General features: G+C 36.7%; 1 protein-coding gene across 2 annotated transcripts in view; it reads left to right on the forward strand.

Moving 5' to 3' along the window:
* Window positions 1-12,011, forward strand: part of LOC118738837 (Ig-like and fibronectin type-III domain-containing protein 2) — a 275,040-nt gene that overhangs the window by 209,394 nt on the left and 53,635 nt on the right. For both annotated transcript variants that reach the window (XM_036469845.1, XM_036469843.1), the window contains 8 exons: window positions 3,499-3,593; window positions 3,681-3,866; window positions 3,935-4,066; window positions 4,183-5,299; window positions 5,367-5,580; window positions 7,942-8,215; window positions 8,308-8,538; window positions 11,417-11,757. In XM_036469845.1, coding sequence (XP_036325738.1) covers window positions 3,512-3,593; window positions 3,681-3,866; window positions 3,935-4,066; window positions 4,183-5,299; window positions 5,367-5,580; window positions 7,942-8,215; window positions 8,308-8,538; window positions 11,417-11,757 — 2,577 coding nt within the window. In that variant the 5' untranslated portion in view covers window positions 3,499-3,511. The remainder of the gene's footprint in view (window positions 1-3,498; window positions 3,594-3,680; window positions 3,867-3,934; window positions 4,067-4,182; window positions 5,300-5,366; window positions 5,581-7,941; window positions 8,216-8,307; window positions 8,539-11,416; window positions 11,758-12,011) is intronic.

Consider the following 12,011-nt stretch of genomic DNA (forward strand, 5'->3'; position numbering starts at 1 on the left):
CCCCCTGCCTCTACCTGGCTACGCCCATGCCTCTTTCGTCTGACATCTATTTGACTATTGACTGCTTAAACAGGTGACAACACTATTACATTTAGTGAAGTTGCAACACTATTACATGTAGTGAAGTCTTTTCAAAACTATTTCGATTGATACCCATTTTGTAATAATTCATTTAGATTACAAAATTACTTTAATTAAATTTTTTAAAGAGCTGGCAACCCTCTTCCATAACACCAAAAAATTTTAAATTTCCGGAATTCGTCCCTAAAGTGAACGTGCATAAGAAAAATAAATAAAACAAGTAAGAAAGTCTAAGTTCGGGCGGAGCCGAACATTAAATACCCGGCGCAAGTATTAAATACATATATGTTTTTCACCTTTCCGAAAGCTACCGCTACATGGTAAGCCGGGGTGTGTCAATTTTGAGTAAATTAGCGTCCTTAAATTTCGAAATATTGAAGTTTCAAGCATTTCTGAAATTTACCGTTATATGAAAAGCGGCCGTAATTTTAGTCCGATTTCAATAATTTTGAACGCTTTGCTTTTACGTGGCAAGCACAACAAAAATACCGCGTTTGGTACAAATTGATAGAACCGTAGTGGGCGGTGCCACGCCCATTTTCCGAAAATTTAACCATAAACGTATTTCTTGGTAAAGAATTGTTGCGAGCATCAATTTTGAATAAGTTAGCTTTAATATTTACTGATTTATCGAAGATTTTGTATTTCTCTAAATTACCGTTATATGGGATGTGGGCGTGGTTATTGTCCGAGTTTTTAAATTTTCTGCCATTTGGTATGCTGTATCAAGGCCAAAAACTGTGCCAAGTTTGGAAGAAATTGGTGCAGCGGTTACCAAGATATGCACATGTAACCATAAGTGGGCGTGACTACGCCCATTTTCCAAAAATTTATAATATTCTTATTTTTCGTCTGAAAATTATCACAAATATCAATTTTGAGTGAATTATCTTCAGTAGTTGCTAAAATATCGCAGTTTTCGTATTTCTGGAAATTACCGTTATATGGGAAGTGGGCGTGGTTACTGTCCGATTTCGCCCATTTTCAATACCAACCTACCTTGGATTAACAGAAACCTACATGCCAAATTTCGTTGAGATATCTCAATTTTTACTCGAGTTATCGTGTACACGGACGGACGGACAGACGGACAGACGGACGGACAGACAGACATGGCTTAATCGAATTCTCACGATTGAGAGAATACAAAGGTTGCGCCGATCTCGGACCGCTATTCCTCTCTTAATGAATTTGACAGAATCGTTGTTTGCATGACGTCACACTGGTGCAAGTTGTTTACATTTTCCTTGCGACATTTTTTCTTCTTCTTCCATTCTTGCTCACGTTTTGGCATTTCTCTCTCGCAATTGCACCAGTGTGACGTCACACAAAAGTTATTCTCAAAAATCCTCTCTGATCGGCGCAATCTTGTATTCTATCATTCTTGTCGAATTCTCTATTCATTCTGAACCTTTATGTATACATTTGTCTATATCTATCTCTATTCGTTTTGGCTGTTACAAACAACCGTTATGTGAACAAAATTAATATACCCTTGTGCACAAGTGCGCTCGGCTAAAAAACACATAAACTACAACTCCTTAAAATAATTTTACTCTTCACTTAACACTTTCTTTGACAATCATTTTTTGCTTCTCCGTCTTCTTCAGTTTCCTCTTCAAGGACGGTCATTGTCTTTGCTGTGCGTTTTATTTTGCCAACATTTGTTATCTACTCAGAGCAGATTTTTCTTCCCGTAAGGCTAAAATTATTTATTTTATTTTTATTTCGCAAACTTTTCTAACTTTCTTCTCCACAGTGCTGCTTTGTGGGCATTTTCATACTCATTAGGCTACTTGAGGGATTAGCCGCTGGTGTTAAAATGAGTTGAGTTGAATTATAGCCACTCGTACTTGTGTGGAAAGTATCTTTGTAGATGCTTGCTGCTATGAGCTTATAGTAGAAACATTTTATAATAATAAATGATACTTTTCCACGTACATATGTATGTATATATATAATCTGATTTTTTGTTTGTGTTGGCGCATTTAGCTATATAAGCATCGCATTTAGTGTCATCTGGCACGTGTCAAGTGCGTATGGCTTCCTTGTTTTGCCTTTTTTATTTTTCTATTATTTTCACTTTTTCGCTTTTTGCCCAGATTTTATGCTCTAGCTTTATGAGTTTGTTTACATAACTAGTTACTATTTAGTATAGCATGAGCTGCTTGAGCCGGCTACGTGAGTGTTCATTAAAAGTACTTGAGAAGTATTCAGTTAGTAAAAGTTGGGAAAGTTGAATAATCGCTTGCTTTTTTGTGTGTTTTTGGATAAAACCTTTTTGGATAAGCCATCTGGATATGTTGCTGACGGTTTAAGGTAGCCACGACATCCCCCAAAATATTTCGGAAAAATTTTAAGATTTACGTAAGCTGGATCGATTTGAAATTACCTCCAAAAATCTAATTATTTTTATTCCGTTGATAAAAGCTCTTTTATCGGACTATCGACGACATTTCCAGCTGGTATCGAGCTATGTATGTAGAAGACTAGCAGCTATCTCTAAAGCATAAATCTCAGCTTCGAATACGTTTGGTAGACGAAAATGCTGACTAATCGACATGTCCTCCGAGTAGTTAGGGAATGGCGTCCATTTCTTGCTCCCTGTTTTGAACCGATGGTGCAATTTTTATGCGACTAAAAATTTGTGTGCAATTTATAAACAACGCAAAAACTATTTCAAGGATTTTTATGTCTAGAAATGCCTACAACTAAGTATCCTTTTTTGAACTTGATGAAAATTTATATTTATGTAAAATGTTCAAAAATATATCGAACCCTAATCGCCGAAAAGGCGTAAGCGAAATTTTGTTTTTGATGCCGAAATGTTCCTAGAGCATCTAGAAGCATTTCTGCATCAAAAATAAATATTTGAAAAAAATGTCCCTTACGTCTTTTTGGCGGTTATGGCTCGATATGCTGTTTTTAAATTATCACGAGTTCTTGAATGACCTAAAAAATTTATGTTCAGTTTGAAAGTTACCAAAAGTTTACATGCATACATACGATGTTCCATTTTAAAATACCTTTAACATATTTGCTTTTTTAGCTTTTAATGTTCGAAAAAGGTTTTTATGTGACCAAAAATATATGTCCAATTTGTAAATTATCGTACATTTTTTCTCGTTTTTACGTGGCCAAAAATGTTTGTCCAATTTTAAAATGATATCACGTTTTTTCTCAGAATTTAGATAAATTTCCAAAATGGATGTCCAGTTTTAGTGAGTTAGTTTAGTGGTAAGATGTCCAATTTAAAAATAACCAAACATTCATGGCGAGTTTTAGAATTCTACGCCCAGTATTTAAACGATTTAAAATTTATGAAAGAAATATATATATATATATATATTTTTTTTATTACCGAAAATTATGAAAAATTCATGTCCATCTAATTGCGTTTTATTTCGCACTTTTCAGGTGACCCTTATTAATGGAAATAATGTTAAAGCTGCTGGTGGTACTTACAACATCAACATGCTTATTTTCGACTGTTAATTCCGGAGTACCAATCGGTTGGTATTATAAAACCCTCTTTTAAGAAATCATTCTAGTATCCATCATCTACCTTATTTTAATCAATATCTTATCCCCTATCCCAGCTACTGGCGGCCCATCGCTAATCTACGAAGGTAAAGACGCGCTGCTCACATGTGTTGTATCAGAGAACCGAGCCAATCACACAGTGATATGGAAGAAATCCGACGAAATACTCACAGCCGGTATGGTGAGAGTGACGAGCGACACACGCATCAGCGTGTTGCATGATGAGAGTGAGTGGAAAAGGGGTACATACTACTTATTAAGTGTGTTTGCTTGTGATACCGATGATATTATACATGCATCTTTCGTTTAGATCCCAAAGGTCTTGAGTCTGGTGGGGAGGTATGGGTGTTGCTTGTCAAGCGACTTACCACCGAGGACTCGGGTAGTTATATTTGCGAGCTAAATTCAGAACCGGTCTTGCGTAGTATACACATACTAAACGGTGAGAAGGGTGGAGAGAAGAGTTACACCCCGAGAGTCTAAGGATACCTTGCTGGTATCTGTATTGTGCATTTTTTATTTACTACATTCTCTTTGTTCTTTTTTATTCATACCCAGTCAAGCAGCTACCCTCTAATGGCGGCAACATCACTACCACTACAGAGTCGAGTGATGTGTACCTCGTGCCGCCACCGTTCGATGCCACCGACAATCGCTCGTTTTGGCGTGCGCCCACGGTCGCGCCGCAGATCACCCACGACTTCACTGAGTGCTGTGAGCGCGCCAATATCAGCGCCGAATGCATGGGCTTCTGCAATGTGCACAACATCATAGACGGCACGACAGGCATCGAGCCGGAGGCCTGTGAGAAGGACTTCCCTAACATCGTACGCTGCATGGCCGATGGTCGCAATCACGTGCCTTGCTGTGTAGATAAACAAATACCTGATCTGTGTCAAGATATGTGTCGCGGTGAGTATACACCTTTCACGGATTTGCTGAAGACGCGCGTCTCCTGTGTGCACCACACGCTAAGCGGACTTCAGTGCATACTACAGGGTGTGCAGAATATACCCAGCACACCAACGGGCGTCACAGTCGATCATGTCTCAGAGACGCGTGTCACCGTGCATTGGTACGAACCGGAAAAGTTGGCGCATAAGGTTAAATTTTACAGTGTCAATCTAACAGCGCTGCATAGCTTCGATGAGGACGAAGTGTCCAATGTGTATGCGTGGAAGAAGCGCCCAATCGAGCAGACTATCATACGCACCGTGCCCGTAAATCAGACCTCACTTAGCTTGCAGGATCTCACGCCGCTCACAATGTACGCAATCGTGGTGACGGCGCACAACGAATATGGCTCGAGTTTGCCCAGCGAACGTTTGCGTGTTTTCACGCACACAAGTGAGATACTTACACCCATGCCTAGTGATGATGCAGAAGCATCGGCTTCGGTGGAATCCGTCATGCCAGACTTACCCAATATACGCAGTTGTTGTGAGACAAATGGCATGACGCATCGCATGTGTCTGGATAAAATGTGCGATCCACAGAAGACCGATCTCGCTACGCTACCCGATTTTATGGTTTGCGCGCCTTGGTCCAACATCACTTTCACTTGTCTGGCCAATAAGATGGATCACACACCCTGTTGTCGAGCGCGTGGCATACCGGCGGTCTGCTTTCCGCTTTGCTCGGGCAAGATCTCAACGTTGGACTTTAGTCTTTTCAAGTAAGTAAGCGCTGGGGACATTCTGGGCTACGTCCTAGAGTAAAATGTTTTCATTTGCCCGTTCTAGGTGCCTGCGGTTCATGTCCGAGTACAGCAGCTGTCTGTTCCAGGGTTACGGCGTGCTGGCAGATCCACCTTCGATAATACGCACGGTAGCTAAGGCGGATAGTTTCATCATTTTAGACTGGAACAAACCAAACCGGTTGGCTGAAACTATAAGTACCTACCATGTGAAGTTTAGGCGGCTGGGAGAAGGCGACGACTATCTGACAGTAGTGAAGGTAAGTAATTCTGGATGACACATCGATAGAAAGCAGTTTAACACCAAAGGTTCGTAGTTGTTGAAATGAAAATTAGAACATAGAAATGCCATAACAACGGGCCCGCCTTAAACCATGCCAAGGTAAAATACTTCCACCGAACGTTTGATAAGAGGCGGTCGTCAGAACCAGGCTTTGATAAAAGAATGAACAACACATCAATTGGCTTGTGTTTCAGTAGGGGATCTAATGATAAGAAAGGAGGTATCTGGAGCAAAATAATTGTCTGACCCTATCACATCATACTTTTTGAGGTCTCTTCTGATGGAGTTAGCTAGAGAGAACTACGCTAGTTAGGCAGGTAGACTGCGTGCAATGGGCCACCCTTATAAGAGTTAGTGTAGTACTGTGCGCGACAGCAGGTCTGTAATCAGCCTCAAGGACTTCGGATCCCTGAAAAGTTCATAATCTGGGCAGTCCAAATTCTTTAAGCTTTCGTCCCTGCACACACACATACCTTACTGCATCTCTGCGCTATTCGCTGCTATGAACTTATGTTTAGGCTACTCTGCGGTAGTGTTTTTTCGGGAGAAAACTCTGTCATTGAAGAAGTAGTAGAGACACTTTCAAAAGTGTGACGGAAAAGAGGAGGTTAGCATTATCTACTCTGATAATCAAGTGGAAATCAGGTCTCCGAGTTCACATGGTGATGACGCGGGACACTACATGGCTGCCGAATTGACTATGCGTGCATATGCCAAGGCTTCGGGAGGAGGGATATTGAAGTACATTCTCTCGCACTTCATGAGCGACCCACAGGAACTTTTTGGTTGGCTGGTGGCGTTGCATAGATTGAGCGGTGATTACCATTGAAAGTAATGTGATATTATGAGTGTGTTTTAACCAGGGACGACTACTGCAACCTAAACTAATCGACTAACAGGGAAATTCTGGCAACTGTCTATCAGCCTATCACAGACTTTTGAAAGACAAAAGTTATGGTGTTCGCTTTTAGCAATAAGTTTTTTTTTAAATACTACTAAATTTTTAAAGAATATACTTATATTCATATGTCCTTTTAAAACCATAATTAATTAAAGAAAAATGAATACAAAAAAATATAAAACTAAAACAAAAAAAGCGAAAACATATAAAAATATTTTTAAAAATTTAATTAAATTAAAAAAGTATTTATTCTTAAAAAAAAATGAAGTGTAAATATTTATTTTGAAACAGAAACAAATTAAATCAAAAAAGAAGAAAATAATACTTAATAAATAAAAAAAAAAATATATAAAAAAAATTCTTAAAAAGAAATCTAAAATTTAAAAGAAAGTTAAGATACAAATAAAGACAAAAAAATAATTAAAGTAAAGAATAGGATCCTAAAAATTAAATGAGATAAAAAAATATTTTTTTTTTCAAATAATAAAATCTGAAAATTCAAAAAATTCAATTAACACAAGCAATTTTTAAGCCAAAAGCCAAACCGACTTCAATTCTCATATAAAAATTTAAGATAATCGTTAATTTCTTCACGATCCAATTATCGGATCTAAACAAAGTTACTAGCGACCACCCTTGAGGTACCGCCTTTCCGATGAATTATCGAAATCGGTTAACGTGGTCCAAAGTTGTGCGGTAACATACATAAAAAAAAATATTCCGAAAGAATATTCTTCCTTTTTTGAATTCGGTTAAAAAGAAAAACAAATTAAATTTTCAAAAAGAAAAAATAAATAAAATAAGTTTATACAAATTGAATGAAATTAAAAAGATATTTGACTTCTTTAAATAATAAAATTTTAAAATTTAAAGAAAATTAAACAAAGAAATAAAATAAATTTACTTGAATTAGAAAAAATATAATAGGCATTTTTTCACAATAACTTTAAAAAAGTAAAAGAAAATCAACTATTTAAGAAAAGAAAAAACTAAATTAAAAGTATGCATAAAATATGTTTCTATAGTACAAATTAAACGAAATAAAAAAATATATAAACAAAAAAATCTAAAAATTAAAAGAAAATTTAATTAAAAAAGGAAAAAACTAAAAAAAAGAAAAAAATCGCTGTCCGATGATTCAAACTCGGATCTCTTTGCTCGCTCGGCCATTGCGACTCTGAAAGTGATAATGATATACAAGGGCTGTTTTCTAAAACTTTTGTGCTAATTTGTCTTACCAAAATAACTGTAAATAACTGACTAAAGATAGTCCAAAAAAGTAATTAAATTAGGGTCAAGCAATTATATTTTCCAGCATAAATAAAAGACAAAATAAACACACTGAAAGGAATTGCTTTCTGAGCTCAGCATTCACTTTTTATGTACTATAAATAATTTCCGTAATGCAGTAACAATAAATGTCCATCACATTTTCAGAAAAACCCACCACTCATACTGGAAGGTCTCGAACCCGAAGTCTATTACGAATTCTATGTAGTCTCAGTGAACCAATATGGTAAGAGTGAACCTTCGCCACGGCTCATCACACGCACGCAGCCCGCTGAAGCGGTGGATGAGCCAGAACCGCGCTACAATATGACAAAATGCTGTCAGGCTTCCGGTCTGTTGCCACAATGCGCGCCACTCTGCTCGTACAATATAAAATTGTCGGATATTGAAAAACTTGGACCGGCGTGTAGAGCGCAAATGCGTAAGTATTCAAGGAGATAAAATAAAAATTGTCATAAATAATTCAGTTGTAACCAATTTCTAAACGCTTTTCTCTTCCCCCTTTTCGCATAGCTGTCATTGTACGCTGTGCCGCCGGCGGACGCGACCATACGCCCTGCTGTCAGCGTCGCGGCGTACCCACTGCTTGCATGTCCATCTGTCGCGGCGTCATGCCGCTTGCCGCCAATGGTGGTGGCAGCAATAGTGGCGCCTTGAGTGGCAGCAGTTATAGCGGCAACAACGGTACGACCTCCAGTGATTGTTTATCTTATGCGGGCAATATCTTGCAGTGCATCGAAGAGGGTGAGTAATGCCATGCTTGGTTGGTTCGACGACGCAAGGGCTGACTGTTTGCACATAGGTACTTACATTGTTGATTTCAATTTGTTAACATAAATGTATACACTGGCGGCAAAAGTAATATACTCGCCTTACTTTGCACCGTTTTGGCTATATTTCTATGGTTTATTTTATGTTTAATTTTTTTTTGTATAAAAGCCTGGCTAGTTTACAACAAACCCCCCTTTCCCCAAATTTCAAATCCCCTTTTCAAACTTTATATAAAAATTATAAAAATTCGACAAATTTTCACCAAGTTTTTAAACTTTTTATTAAAATTTTTTTTGCAGTTTTGTAGCCCATTTAACTTTAGTATAATAAAGTGCAAGTTTTAAGTGGCTCGAAAAAAAAGTTGGTTTTTGAAAATTTTTTGTTGACGATGCTAGGCATTCTCTTCCATATAAAAAATTGTCGAGCACACTTTGTTTGGGAAAAAAAGCAGAACACCGTCAGCAAAAAAATATAAATTCTTAAAAACCAACGGTATTTTGCAGCCAATTGAAATTTGAACTTTACTACACTAAAATTAAAAATTTTGAAAATTGAAAAAATTGTCTAAAAATTGTGAATAAAAAGTTTGAGAAATTGGATCAAATTTGTCGAATTTTTATAATTTTAGTTCAAACTTTGAAAAGCTGATTTATGTATATGATGTTTGTGGTACAACTACCTAGGCTCAAAAAAAAATAATAAACATAAAATAAACTAAATAAATATAGCCAAAATTCTTAAAAGTGCGACGAGTCTTTTATTTCTGCCGCCAGTGTAGTTATTTGCTGTTATTCTTTGTCTACTGCTGCTGTTGTTATTAAAGTTGTTACTTAACACTTGCTCTCATAAAAAAGCTGTTGCTGCTGCTACTGTTGTTAGTGTTATTTCTGGTTGTTTATTTGCACACACTTGTTGCTTTTATTAGCGCATTGGCCATGACGAAGGAAGATGCACTCGGCTGACACTGTTGACTGGTGCTCGCTTGCCGTTGTCATTGTTGTCGTTGTTGTTTTATTTCATTCATTATTGCGTTAACCGGTATCATTGTACGCCGTCATACAGCGTTCAATCATGCGTTGCTACTCAAGCAAACAACCTTGCGTTGTGCCATTGGCGAAGATAGCAATGACAACAAAAATAGCAGCAACAATAGCAATACAAATTATTACTTGCAACAATATTAGCTTGCTGCCAACAATGTTTGGATAAGTGGCAGCGGCAACAGTAGCAGCAACCTTCCTCCGTATTTGCCAATTAAGCAGCAATTAAAGCCAGTTTGATTGAGCTGCATACTCACATGCTTGCACTAATTCGAGAATAAATTCACTTAGGCGCACAAGGACAAGCCAACAGGCGTACGAACAAATATTTACCTATGCACTTGACTTATATGTACGTATGTATATTAGGTTGGTCCTTAAACTAATTGCACCATTTTGTACGTAGAACTGGGAATATTTCAAAATTTAAAAAAAAAATTCCAAAATGGAATCGCAACCAGGATGTGAAAAAATCCAATTTTTTAAAGAATTTATATGAATAACTTTCAATGTGCTAAATTATAACTGGTGAAAGTAGCCTTTTTTCCAATTGTTGCGATTTAAAAGAAAATTAATTTTTTCAAACACTGGTAGCGACCCCTAAATTTTTTTATAAATTTTGAAATTTTCGTGAATATTTTCACGTTGTATCTAGAACAAAATAAGGGAGCGCCCCATACAAAATTTGATATTTTTAAGGATCATCCTTGTGTGTATTGCTTGTCTTAAGTAGTATTTGTATATGTACATATGTGTGCGCATTTTCAGTAGTGTTTGTGAAAATATTGGTGTTTATATGAAAGTGATTGAGCATAAGCATTGGTAAACATAATTTAATTAGCATCTAATAACTTAGTATTGGCTTTGTTGTGAGCATTGGTATGCACATCAATTATTTTTATTCGTGTTTGCATTCGATTTCTTATTCGCATTCGATTTCGAATTCGTATTGGTATTCGTTTGCATTTTCGTACTGGTATCCATAGATGAACTCGTTTCCGTGTTCATAATTGTATTTGTATTCGTATCCGCATTCGTCTTGCATTCGCATTTCGTATTAGTATTTGTTTCTGTTTTCGTATTATTTTTCGTATTCGTACTCGTACTCATTTTGGTATTCCAAATTATATTTATACTTATATTTATACTCATATTCATAGATATTTATTTATTTACCCACATTTATACTCGCATTCATATCCCTAATGAAATCCATACTCATATTTATATTCATATTCATATTCAGATTTATATTCATATGCATATTCCTACTCATATTCATGCTCGCAATTACATTCATATTCGTGTTCATATTTATACTCATATTCATAGTATTTTCATATTGATATTTATATTAAAATTCATAGTCATATTTATATTCATATTCACATTCATATTCATATTCATATTCATATTCATATTCATATTCCTATTCATATTCATATTCATATTCATATTCATATTCATATTCATATTCATATTCATATTCATATTCATATTCATATTCATGTTAATATTCATATTCGTATTCGTTTTCCTATTCATATTAATATTAATATTTATATTCATATTCAAATTCGTATTCATATTCATATCCATACACATACTCGTATTCCAATTCACATGTATGTACATATGTGCAAACATTCGTGAATGCTTTCGGACTCGATTTCATACTGGCATTCGTATTGGTATCCTAATTTAATTTTATATCTTTGAAGTATCTATACCCCTTATCATTAAGCTTAACACTCGAATTTACCCGCTTTTTCTCTTTCTATTTCCTCATTTCCTCTCATAATTTACCATAGGCACCGAAAGCATACCCGGCCCTGCTGAAGATGTCCACGCCACGGCAGTAACAAACACAACCATCAATCTGACCTGGCGGCAACCAGGCTACGAGGCAAGCGCCTCTACATCCACCGCACCCGCAGCCGCATCATCACCAGCACCAGTCAATGAAGAAGATTCCTATAGCAGCGCGAATAATGGCGACAGCAGCAAATCCTCCACCACTAATGACATTGCCACGGCCAGCGATGCGTCCACTGCTGCTGCTACCACAGCTGATGATGATATCGATTTTATCGTGCAATATGGCAAAGTCAATAACATGACCCTCTATGAGACGGTGGCAAAACTGGAAAATGTGAGTATCATTCAAACTACCGACCGACTATTAAGTACATACATATATTCGTGCTATGTCCGTTGACTTTCAATTCACTTGCAACTGGCAATTTTCATTGAGTAAGTTGGCTATGCTGGTAATGATGCCCATACATATGTACATTAGAGTGGTTCAAAAAAAATATTCCAAAATAGGGTTTGGGGTACCTTCCGTAGTTGAAATATCTTTGCCAGTTTCACAGCGATCCAGTAGCGCATTTCAAGGTCATTGGG

Source organism: Rhagoletis pomonella, unplaced genomic scaffold (assembly GCF_013731165.1).
Source record: "Rhagoletis pomonella isolate Grant_MI unplaced genomic scaffold, Rhpom_1.0 Rhpom_scaffold_00005, whole genome shotgun sequence".
NCBI lineage: Eukaryota > Metazoa > Arthropoda > Insecta > Diptera > Tephritidae > Rhagoletis > Rhagoletis pomonella.